The 13,256-nt window shown below is 35.2% G+C and overlaps 1 protein-coding gene across 3 annotated transcripts in view; it reads left to right on the top strand.

Annotated features, from left to right (window-relative positions):
• Rpgr (retinitis pigmentosa GTPase regulator) overlaps nt 1-13,256 on the top strand; it is a 54,951-nt gene that overhangs the window by 28,885 nt on the left and 12,810 nt on the right. For 2 of the 3 annotated variants that reach the window (XM_010636203.3, XM_033760307.1), the window contains exons 12-14: nt 4,856-4,953; nt 5,271-5,336; nt 7,503-8,414. In XM_010636203.3, coding sequence (XP_010634505.1) covers nt 4,856-4,953; nt 5,271-5,336; nt 7,503-8,414 — 1,076 coding nt within the window. The remainder of the gene's footprint in view (nt 1-4,855; nt 4,954-5,270; nt 5,337-7,502; nt 8,415-13,256) is intronic. The other variant, XM_010636204.3, reaches the window with a different exon arrangement.

Raw genomic sequence — 13,256 nt, 5'->3', positions numbered from 1 at the left:
TTTTTTTTTTTTTTTTTTTTTTTTTTTTTTTTTTTTTTGGTACCAGGGAATAATTCCTTTTTTAAAAAAATAATTTTCTTAGTATACTTTTGATATACGTAATGATCACATTCATCATAGGGAATTTGTACCTGTATATAATACATATCTTGATTATTCTTTTTTCCCCATTCTCCTACCCTCCCTTTAACCCGTTTTCCCCTCCGTATTTATAAAAGCTCTATTTTCATTTTTCCTTCTATTCTCTTTTTTTCCTTTTCTCTGCCTCCTCTTCCCTCCCTTGTTCTTCTCATTTGGACATTTTCTTCCTACTTCCTAAGATCTTTCATCCATTTTGGTCCTTATTTATACTTTGGGTTTCTCACACAAGAGAAACTATGTATTTAAATGTATGTATCCAATTTATCTTGCTTAAAAGTATGATCTCGAGGTATATCCATTTACCTAAAAGTGTCTCAAGTTTATCTTTATGGCAGAGTAGTACTTCATTCTATATAAGAACCACGCTTTCTTTATCCATTCATCCATTGATAGGCATCTAGGCTGTTTCCAAGATTTAGTTATTACAAATTATGCTGCTATAAACATGTATGTGCATATATCGCAATGGTATGATGTTGTTAACCCTTTTGGGAAGATACCAAGAAGAGGAATAGCTAGGACAAATGGAATCTCTAGTTTAGTTTTTTGAGGAATCTCTATACCGATTTCCTTATTGGTTGTACCAGTTTACAGTCCCACCAACAGTGGAAAAGGATTCCTTTTTCTACAGCCTCACCAGCATTTGTTATTGGTTGATTTCTTGATGATAGCCACTCTTTCTGGAGTGAGATGGAATCTCATTGTTGTTTTAATTTGCATCTCTCGGATAACCAATGATGTTGAACATTTTTTCATATATTGATTTGCTGTTTGTACTTCTTTAGCTAAGAAGTATTATTCATTTTAGATGCCTATTTTTGAATTATGGCTTTAAATTTGGGGGGGGTCTGATTTTTTTTACTTCTTTATATATTCTAGATATTAGTCCTTTGAGAAATAGCTGGTAAGTTTTTTTCTCATTTTGTGGGTTGTCTTTTCACTCTGTTGGTGGTTTCTTTTAGTAAGTATCAGTGGCACTCTTCAGCCCTAGACATTGAAAAGATAGTAGATTCTGACAAGCAGTGTGTAAAAGGAAAAAAGAAGTTTATCGTTTGAGGAATGTTGTTTTCCACTTTAAGAGATTTAAATGTGAAGATACGCATAATTTTGTAGCTGGATCAAGAAGAAAAAGCCATCCCTTATCTTGTTGTAACTATTTATTAAAACTCATAATAACAAGTAATTTGTAAGTTATAGCCAATTTATAATGTGACTTTCTAAATCATTGGCAGACTTTAGTCTTTATAATGGAAGAAAATGGAGCAGGGTAGTTCTTGCTCAGAAGGTACCATTTATGCTAAAACATAAGGATAAGAAAGGCACACAGAGAATGTGTGGATTTCAGACAAAGATTTGGAGGACATTTATAAGGGAAAGATGAATAGTTGGGCTAGGAAGTGATGCACCCAGCAGGAAAAGATGATGTTAGAGAAAGACACAGTGAAAAATTATTCTTCATTTTATAAGCCAGAAGAGGCCTATTTGATTTTATTGTTTTTCTTAAGTATATTAATAAGCAATGAATGGGTTTTAACATGTTCCCACTGGCTTGAACCACTAGTGGTACGTGCATGATTGTCCATCAGGCAGCTTGTACCACTGGTGGTAGAAATAGTACAGTCATGCATGGGACTATCATGCATGTACCACCAGTTCAGGCTGCCTGGCGGTGAGAATGTGAATGAATTACAACCCCATCATGAATGTGTTAAAGTAGACAGATGCATTCTAATCAAGTTTATGTTTTAAGATGATTACTCTGCCTCTGTATGGATCATAGAAAAAGTAGAAAGAGTATTTGTCAGCCTTTTCCAAGAGGTAATGGTGTATGGACCAGACTGTTTGCAGTGGAGATGTAAAGAAGGGACGAATTTGAAATACATTTCAGACATAGGTCTAACTAGACTTGGTAAACTTACTCATAGATTGCACATATGTATGAAATTAAGGGAAAATCAAGGTTAATTCTTATGCAAGAGGTTGGTTGACAAGTTTGAGGAAGAAATTTAAGAATTGACTCTATTTGTGAGGTGTGCAAATTGAAACATCAAGCAGGCAGTTGAGAATGCAAGCCTAAAGTTCAGAAAAGAGTTCTGGACTAGAGATACGACCTTGAAAATAATCATCAAATAAATGATACAGTATTTAAAATCCATGGCAATTGTTGAAATCATCTGTTAGTAAAGTCAGAAGAGAAGTGAGTTCAGTATTGTAGTTCTAAATGCATCTACCATTTAGAGGGTAGAAGAGGGAGAACCAACAAACCTTCAGACTTATCGGCGAATAAGGACAGAGGAGGGAAATTAAAAAGTAGGGTCATAAATGCAAAGTATTGCTCAAAGGTTAAGAAAAAGAGCTGAAAGAAATACTCTGTGCAATTGGTGTCATGAAGTTTACCAGTGACCTCAACAAGAGCAGTTCCAGGGGAAGATCTGGAAAGAAGCTAGAAGGTTAACAGTTGAGGCATGAATGAGGAATGAGAAAGTGAAAGACAGGCTGTCTAGATCATTATTTTGTCTCTTTGGTCATGAAGTAGCCCAGACCTCTGGATTGGCAGCTAGATGGAACTGTGGAATCAGTGGTGAGAAATACTGGAGCACATTTGTAGGCCAGTGGAGGTGTTCAAAACAGCTTGGTAGCCCAAGAAACAGGATGCAGAGCTCTCAGAAGACTGAAGAGCCTGGCATATAGAGCAATCTTTGCTACAGGAAAGATGCTCTACATTTTAACAGGAAAATTAGAACTTGGATACAAATGTAGGTAATTGTGTGTGCTTGTTGGTAAGATCAGGTGGTAACGTGTTTTCTCAGTCAAGTCCTGACACAAGGAAATCAGCGTTAATGAATTGCACTGTTTTCTAAACTTATATTCTCTGCCCTCTACATTCTGTCTGTGTAACACTTTTCATGTTACTATTCCTTAGATGCAGTTCAATTCCTATCTGTTTCACTGTCTTAGGAGAATCACTGATCTTTATGAAAATCAGTGAAGATGTTCCTATAATATTTTCATCTTTTTTTTGTCTTCATCTCTCAATGATCTTTGTCTTATAACCTTTATTTCTATCAGGAATCTCTAAACTGTGGTCCATGGGTCACATCTAGCCATCCACATTGTTTTGTAAATAGAGTTTTGTTGGAACCCAGCAATACCTGTTCTTTCATATTTTGTCTATAGCTACTTCCATGCTACATTTTTAGGTATTGTTAGGACAAGACTTTATGGCTCACAAAGCCTAAAATATTTCCTATGTGGCCCTTTGGAGAAAATATGGCTTGACCCAATTTGATCAAACTAAGCAGTTTAGAATATGACTCATTGAAGAGTATGGGCTATAGAGTCAGATCTGAGATTGACACTGGGCTCCAGAAATGTTACTGAAGCTTATTTTCCTGAATTTATAAAATGAAATATTAATACTGACTTTTGTTAACCTAGTGTGTATAAAGGCCTGTGTTACTGGTACATGGGAAGCCTTCAACACAAGCTGCTTCCCTGTATGTCGTTTTTCCCCCTGCTCCTTTGTTTATTATGAATGGGCTTCATTTTTTCCTTTTTCACCTCCGTTTCCATCTGTCAGAACACTACTCATCCTGTGTGCTTCTGTAGTGAAACCTTTTCTGATTCCAAACATTTGGATTTGATTTCTTTCCCCTATATCATGTGTTTTACATTCCCTTCTACACTATAAATTTAGTAACATTTGGCAATTAAAACATTGATAATTTTTATTAAATGTAAATGTATATCAAAACAGCTGTTGTACACCTTAAATATAAATAATAAAAACAAAAGAATTAGCATTTGCTATCTCTACATATTACCTCACATGGAATAAGCACTAAATGACTATTTGCTCATTCAATTGTGTAGATTTAAAACAGAGATCAGTGTAGCCCACCATTTTTAGCAGACTTCATTAAGGAGCTTCCTTCAAATAAAGGGACAGATGATCAAAGAGGAGATAGTGAGAAATTGAAAAAAATATAAGGTCACTATAAAGCTTATGACATTTAATTATCTGCTTTATGATATAGTAACTTGTAATTTTCTGTGACAGGTCCTAGGTGCTTACACTAGTGATTTGTTGCTACAACTTAGCTGGATTTTCTGGCTCAGGGTCTTTCATAGGATTGCAGTTGTACTACCAGATGAGGCAGTTATCTGAAGCCTTGACTGGCACTTGGCCATTGACAGAAGATTTCAAAGTCCTTGCCACTTAGGCTTCTCTGTTCATATTGTTTTGCCCCAGAGTGAAAAGATAAGATGTGGGGAGGGAGAATCTGAATCTGAATGAGAATGAGAATGCATGCGTGTATCCAAGACAAAAGCTACAATGACATCACAATACCTTTGCACTGTTAAGTTCACCATACACATAGATATCAACCTGGTCCAGTGTGCAAGGGGAGTTTAACTCAAGGTAGGAATGTCAGGAGGGCTAACCCTGGGTAGTATTTATCCCTAAGGAATATTGTTTGCCTGTCCCTATGAATGAAGCAGTTGTCTCATTGCTTAAGTTTTGAAACTTTCAGAAAGTTTTAAAAACATGTTACTGTGAATGACTTCTGTTTAACTCTTGCCATGAGATTAAAAGACCTTTGGTAAAATTACACTCTTGTTCTGTATTACAAAATAGTTTCTATTTTTTGTACTGTTCCTTTTTATTTTCCTGTTGAAATCTGGATTTCCTTTTTCCCTTTTAATTATTCAGACATTTTTCAAGATAAATTGACAAAAGACAGAGAGACAGAAAATATTTCATCAGCAGATTCAGAAAGCTTGGGAGAAACTACTGATGTCTTAAATATGGTAATATTTTCCTACCTATCCATATATTCATTTGACTTGAATTTTAGTTCATCATGTTTGTGTGTTTGCTTTCTATTTTTTTCAAGAAGCGGCTGCTTTGTTTTTGTTTCATTTTGTTGATTTTTAACCAACTTTATGAGGTAGAATTCATACAATAAAATTTGTTTCTGTCATATCATTAAGATGGCTATCGAGAGTAGATTATATTACTATCTGAACAGTTTTGCATTCATTTTGTATATATTTAAAATGTATGCATATATAATCATACATATAATCTTTGTTCATTTTGGAACATATATTTTTATTTATTTCAGACACACATGGTGAGCCTGAACTCCAATGACAAGTCATTACAATTTTTGCCAATTCAAAAACAAAAGGTATAATATGGAGTTATTTTTATTATATGAATAAGAACAGTTTATTTTTCTTAGATTTCTTGAAAGAACATAAGAAAGGTAAGCAATTTACTTTAGAATTGAAAAATTAGAGGAGTACAATGTAGATGACCTCCATTTGGCTTGTTCTGTTGGTATGTATTTTCTGTGATGCAACAAAATTGATAGAATTTCATTGCTGGAATAATTAGTTTTCTTGTTGTCAAGCAATAGTTTATAATTGTTCATATTTACAGGAAGAGGCTACCATTTATCAGAGTGGCTTTCTGACTTTGAGTATAACTTTGAGTGATGATACTAGGTTGACTTTACTGGATGATATTAACATCTTCTCTAGTTTAAAGTGTGATTTAGTGAAAAAATTTGATAATCACATTTCCAATTTTTGTATATGTGCTGCTGAAGCGAGCATGACCTTTCCAATTTTTGGATTGGGCTTTATCAAGGAATGGATAGCATACAAACATGATTAAAATAAACTTTGAGATTAAAAATTGTTCGTGAGTAAAAGATACCTTTAATTAATAACAGATATCAAAAGGAAGGGATAGTCTAGTTTCCATAATCCTGGAGAAATAAAGACCTCCCCTGAAATTCTTTCCTTGGCCTTAAGGGCCAGTGGAGTGAAATAATGGGGAGTTTGGGATTAGGAAAATATAGCAGCAAAATGAATTGAGGGAGAAAGGCTTATCAAGAGCATTTAATTATATTGTTAGTGCATATGCTATTATTACAAGTCCTTAAAACGAATACCAATGAAACTGAAGAGATTCTTGCTAAATTATGTAAATTTAGAGCCAGTCTTTATTAGTCTATACTTCCATACAGCCATCTTTCTTGTGACTTTTTCTCTTACACTCTGAGTTTTGCCTTTTCTATGCTGCTTTATTATCCAAGGGAAAGGCACATACATATAGAAATGAGTACTGAGCAGACTATATCTCTTAGAGATCTCGAAAGAACTTTCAAGTTGCGAGATGCTAGAGAACAGATTGAAGAGGAAAGCACTTCCTTATAAGCATGCATATATATATATATATATACATACATATCTATATTTGTGTTTACATGTATGTATATATTTCATACTTCCTATAATCTGTTTAGGCTTTACTCAGTCTATTTTACTGAGTAAAAGAGATTTGTTATATTAATACTATTAATATATATTAGCTTATTAATTTATAACTTTTCCTGTTTTAATAGTTTCTTTGAGGAAAAAATAAACCTCGTTGTAGGCCTTTCTCAGTACAATTTGTAGATTTTATTTGGTGAGATTTTACCAGCCAGAGACCTAAATGCAGTAGATCTTTAAGTCTGTTAGCTTGGAGAATTTGGTTCAACAATTTGGGTTTGCCTTATTTTGTTTGACAGGAAATCATTTCATATTGTCAGTATATTATTCAGATCTTAATGTTTGATTTACCCTGAGTATTTTTTGGTAGTGATTTTTTTCATGTCAAGTTATTACAATGAACATACTAACAATAGCTAAAAGGAAGAGCCCAAAATGTGAAAACCCATATAAACCCATATAAAGATTTTGCTTTGGAAAAAATAATTCATTCATTATTGTTTAATATGTAGATTAAAATTTTATGTATACTTTTCATTTAAGTTTTTCTGTAGAAATCAGCTATTTGTTTAATTTTCATTTTCTTTAATTTTGTGAATTTCATGGACTTAAGAAACTAATGAAAATTACAAATAAAATAAAAATGGTAACAGAAGGTAGAAAACATACTGAGCTTCAAGAACAATGCAATTTTTAAAAATAATCTTCCCAAAAGAGTCTGGAAATGAATCATATAGGGATTGATATGTTAATGATATGTTAATATGTTAAGGAGCAGAGAATAAATATGAATGATACCGTGTTTAATGAAGAAATTAATGTAGGTATTAAGAATTGAAAGTTAAACAGATGTGTATTACTAAATAAAAATTAGATGTACCACAGACCTAGAGAGTGGCACAAATTATTCCTGAAGGAAACAAAACCTCAGCAAAATGACTAGTAAAAGTAAAAATTTTTATTTTCTTTGTAAAACTTATAGAAATGTAAAATCTTGTCAGTAATACTTTATAGATGATAAGTTACTTTTATCCACTAATAGTAGTATGACAATTACTTCAAAACATTTACAGAATCAAGACACAGTTGAGAAACTGATGCAGCATACAGCTTGTACTGAAAGTGATGATAGTAATGAATATGAAAATGAAGAAATGTCAAAAATGGAAAAAGAGAAAGCATATAAACAGGTAGCAAAAGGGATCTTCATGATGCAAGCTGCTGAAACTTTGGAAGCATTTTCAGATGAGGACTTAGGTAATGGCTCAGATAAGGTGGGGCCTCAGATCCACACCAATGAAAAGTATTTGCAAAAAGTGATACTTAGTCATGAAAATAAAAGTGGTGTTGATCAACTTGATGCTAAAGAAATAAAGAAAAATGATGCAGAAGAAATAATCTCTGATATAAAAACTGAGCTGATGGAAGTGGCAGATCTGAATGATATAAGAAAAGGGGAAAAGAATCTAAAATGTGTAAAATATACATTATTTGATGATTTATCAGATAAAGACGTGAATTCTGAGAGTGAAGAAAATGAGTTTTTCGTTGAGGAAAGGAAAAGTTGGAAGGAAGATGTTATCTTTGACAGTGAAAGAGAATTGATAGAAGAGACAGAAAGTGACATGAAACCTGAAAGCCACACTCAGCAGAGTAAAGGTGACAGTTTCCAGCAGCCCAAGTCAATAGAATTTAGTAGTGACGATGGTGATGAAGTGGAAATTGACCACGACCTGTGGCTCAAAAGACAACTGAACAAACAAGAATTTAATGCTAATCTCAGAGTATCCAGTTTTCTGGCCCAATGTACTTTTAAGTATAACAGCTTGCCAGTAATACCAGAGGAACAGGAAGAAACAGAGGATTTAGAAGAAATTTCAGTAAAGGAGCAAGTGTTAGAGGCACATAAGAGAAATGTGGAGGTTCAAGGAGGAAGAAAGGAGGAAGCAGAGACCCTGTCAGATGACTATACAGACAGAGCAGAGGTGAGTGAAAGCCAGGAAGCGTCACAGGGAGAGGACAAGGATGGGCCTGAAGGTGGAGGGGATGAAATCTGGGAAGAGTGTAGTTCAAGAGTGGAGCAGTGGCTAGGGGAGGTGGGGATAAAGATCGGGGAGCAGCAGAAATAGAGAAACTGGATAAGGAAGAGAAGGACTTAGAAGGGGGGAGGAGGAAAAGGGGGATAATGAAGTACAGGAGGAATTAGAAAGAGACAGAGGCTATCAGAAAGAAAGAAACCAAGAGATGGAGGAAGGAGAAGTGGAGGTGAAAGGAAAGGGTGAAGAGTAAAGCGAGGAGAAAGGAAAAGAAAGAGAAAGGACAGAAGAGGGAGAGGAGGAAGGGACTGAAGGAGTGGAGGTAGGGGAGGGAAGAAATGAAAGGGAAGGAGGAGAGAGGAGGAAGGACAGTGAAGAGCAAGAAGCAGAGGGGGAGGAGGAAGGAGTAGGGGAGAAGGATGAGGAGGAAGAAGAAGAGGGGGAAGATAGTGAAGGGGAGAATGAAGAAGAGGAAGGAATAGGGAAAGAGGATGAAGGAGAGGGAGGAGAAAGGGAAGAAGGAGAGGAAGAGGCGGGAGAAGAGGGAGAAGTGGAAAGAGAGGAAGAAGGAGAAAGGGGAGGAGAGGAAGGAGAAGGGGAGGTAGGGGAGGAAGAAGGGGAGGAGGGGGAAGAAAATAGGACAGATGGAAAAAAGAAAAGAAGAGCTAGACAATAAGGGAGATGAGGGGAAGTACCAAGAGAAAGGTAAAAAGAATGAAAGGCAGGGTGATGGAAAAAAACCAAATGTGAGCAAAATAAAAGGATCTTTGAAATATAACAAACATAGACTGTATCAAAGCAAGCTGATTACCAACCCAGAGGAAAAGGGGAAAGAGCAGAAGTTCAAAATGGCAGAGCAGCCAAAACAATCTTTAGACAGTACACAGCCAGGTTCCAAAAAATTCTGGAATAATGTATTGCCACATTATTTGGAATTGAAATAACCACCTTTAAGTTTGGGTTGACTCTGGCCAGCCAAATCATTTGAGTGTCTTTCATGTAATAGGTATTCCTTACATTTTATTGAACTAGTTTTGTATCATGATTCTTTTACATGTAGTAAAGAGACATTTGCCAGGTGTAGTGGCACATACCTATAATCCCAGCACTTGGGAAGCTGAAGCAGGAGGATTACCATAGTTCAAGGCCAACCTGGGCTACATAGTGAGTTCATGACCAGTCTGAACTACATACATAGTGAGACCCTGTCTCAAAAAACAAAACAAAACAAAAAAGAAACTAATGTCAGTTTTGTTAAGGGATCAGTGGCCTCAGAAAACAGTGATAAAGTTTGATTCCTCTTAACCTGTAACCTTGTATTATAAATTTCTAACCAGAAAATATTAGGAGGTTGTATCAGATAATTAACCTTATACATTCCTCATTAAAGACAGATTTGGGAAATAGAAGTATACTATAAGAATATATAGCTATATATATCCATATATATATATATCCAGGGCCAGGAATTTAGCTCAGTGATGCTGCACCTGCCAGGAAAACACAAGGTCCTGAGTTTGATTCCGAGTACCAAATAAATAAGTAAATGAGCATTAAAAGTAGTACAAATCCTGCTTGTAATCCCAGTACTTGGGAAGCTGAGGCAGGAGGATCACCTTGAGTTCGAAGGTGGCCTGAGCTAAATAGTCAGTTCAAGGCCAGCCTGAATTGCATAGCAAGATGCTGTAACAACAACAGCAACAACAACAACAACAACAAAAGAGCCAGGGATTTAGCTCAGTGGCACCGAACTTGCTTGTAAGCACAAGTTCCTGAGTTGGGTCCCCATTACCAAAAAAGAAAAGTATAGATCTTTAAGGGCTATCAGAACTTCTGACTTCTTATAAATTTCCTAGCACGTTTTTTTTTTTGTGGTCTTTGATTATAGCTTACGTATCACATAAAATAATTTTATAAGAATGGATGGTATTCTAAAATGAAAATGAAAAATTTACATTTAATGGAATAGTTCTATTCTTGACTCTTTTGGACCAAAATCTACAAAGTGACTACTGTGTTAAGTACTTAGAGATCATAATCATATAATCTCTTTAAGTTACTGTCTAGGCATATGTCAGGATAATGAAGTAGAAATTAACTTACATGTATTATTTGCGAGTATATAAAAGTGTTTATCAGCCAGCCGGGCGTGGTGGCGCATGTCTGTAATCCCAGCACTTGAGACTGAGGTTCATATAATCTCTTTAAGTTACTGTCTAGGCATATGTCAGGATAATGAAGTAGAAATTAACTTACATGTATTATTTGCGAGTATATAAAAGTGTTTATCAGCCAGCCGGGCGTGGTGGCGCATGTCTGTAATCCCAGCACTTGGGAGACTGAGGCAGGAGGATTGCTGTGAGTTTGAGACCAGCCTGGGTTACATAGTGAGTTCTAGGTCAGTCTCAACTACGTAGTGAGACCCTGTCTCAAAAACAACAACAACAACAAAAAAACTATACTGTATACCTAAAATGTACCAATAAATTCAATGAGGAAAAAAAAAGTGTTTATCAGCTAAAGTTACTAGTGAGCCTCACTTTTCTCATTTGTAAAATGGAGTGGAAGAGATGCAATGACTTATAGTCTCTTCTAATTCTTAAATTCTTTTCATTTTGAGAGGCTGATTTGCACTATTTGCATAAAAACTTTTTTAAGAAATAAAATTTATACTTTAAAATTAATTTAGTTCTTTATAAAATGTTGTTTACTCTCAAATGTGATAGATTTACTGTCTGTCTTCTATAATTCTGTATTTCTGAAGTCTTCTAAATTCTGAGCTTTAACTGTACTGTTAGAACCCTCATTCTTCATATCTGTTATTTGCCTTCAATGTATTCATTAACTATCCTGTAATTCTCAATTTGTCTGTTGCATGTCAGAATGTTTCAGTTAAAATAAAGATTACATGTTTACAGCCAGTAGTTTTTTCTGAAAAGAAAAACTAATATTAAATATTGGATTTTGGAGAGGCTAGATTTCCACTAGAGTAATTTCAGTCTTTCTTTAAAATTTTCAGTGTGTGTAATATAGCTAGTTTGTTTGATTCTTGTGTACTCACAGTTCCTTTTTCAGTTGATCTCCTTTACTAGTCACTCCCCTATCTGAACATGAGAGATTTCTTATACTTTTATCAAGGAAAATTTTGATGGTAAACTTCCAGTGAATTTTCTGTAGCTGAATTCTTTGTACTTTTGATTCCCTGTGAATGAGAAAGAATATAAGAAAAAATACTAGAATTAAAGTAAGTAAAAAATTTCCTGGGACAGTTGTAAATTGAATCTTAGCTGCATGGATCTCTGGAAGCTTTTGCTAATTAACCAAATACAGTGCTACCTTGGTTCATGAACTTGATTCTTTCTATGGCTCTGTTCACAAACCAAGTTGGAGGAGAACCGAATCAAATTCAGTGGTTAGGTTCCATGTTCACCTTATGGGGAACTTTGGTTTGGTTCTCGTTTAGTTCATTTGTGACCAGAATTGTGGAGAGAATTGACTCTGTGAACCACCACATCTATTGTTTCTAGAGTAGAATTAATACTTTGATAATGTATATGTGCCAAATAATTGTTGTTTAAAAAGTAGACTTGCTGGGGATTTAGCTCAGTGGTGCCACTGCCTGCCTCTCAAGCACAAGGTCCCGAGTTCAATTCCCGGCACAATAAATAAATAAATAAATAAATAAAAAGTAGACTTAAAGTGATTAAGATGGATGACAGATGGCATTCATAAATGAAATTTATAAGGACATTCCATGAAGAAGAGAAACTCTTAGACTCAAGTTATTAATGTTAAAGGTAGGGGCATTCATCTCGAGAAAATAATCAACCACAAATACTGAAATGATGTTCTAAAGTATACCCATCTCAGTATTTGAACTTTTAAATACCCATTTCTTTACATTTCCCTGGCAGCATCTTTGTGTGCTTTTTAGAGGGAGTAGCTCCTATGAGCATAATATTCAGGTTAAAAGAGCACTGGCCTAGTCTTTTTGAGACTGGGCCCTAGTATAGCTTTGTACTTTCATATTGTATCAGCCTGGGCCTCTTTCTGAGCCTTTGCAAGCCTTTGTTTCTTCATCTGTAAAAGTGTAGAATTAGAATGTGTGGTATGATTCTGTAGGAACACCAGCTAGAGCTTTGTCAGAATAAGAATTGTTGGTATTTCTTTTCCTCAGTAGTCTTGGTTCACCCAAATTACCCCACTTTTAAGTAACTTATAGTTGCAGTGATCCTAAACTAAGCATGTTACTGTCTTTGCCCACTGTGTCATGAATGTATTTAATCATGTATGTGTCAGGCCTAATGCCTTGTAATGTTAATGGAAAGGAGTTTATTAGTGGTTAGTGGGATGACATAGGAGATGAAAGAACTAAGAGTTTCATGAATAGAAGTGATTGACATATTTATAACTCATATATCTTAAAGAAAAGGAAATTAAGAATGAGAATTTTGTCCCTCGTGAGTTATACTTGGTTATATAGGTTAATATAACTGATCCCTTCTTTTTTTTTTTTTTTTTTTTTTTTTGTTTTTTGTGGTACCGGGGATTGAACTCGGGTCCTTGCGCTTGCAAGGCAGGCCACCGAACCGCTGAGCTAAATCCCCAGCCCCCTGATCCCTTCTTTATTGCTCCCATCCGTTGGTTGTTCAAGCCTTTACTGTAGTTTATTATTGATCATTGCTGAGGGAAGTGTGAGTTGTATGTGTAGAATCCATTGAGTTACAGTTTCCTAATGAGGACTCTGGCAGACAAAGACTTTAAGGTAAGCTGCAAAGGAGTACCCAGAAG

Source organism: Fukomys damarensis, unplaced genomic scaffold (genome assembly GCF_012274545.1).
Source record: "Fukomys damarensis isolate Sample0158 unplaced genomic scaffold, DMR_v1.0_HiC HiC_scaffold_39, whole genome shotgun sequence".
Lineage (NCBI taxonomy): Eukaryota > Metazoa > Chordata > Mammalia > Rodentia > Bathyergidae > Fukomys > Fukomys damarensis.
Note: the sequence above shows the minus strand (reverse complement) of the source record. Positions and strands in the feature narration are given on the sequence as shown.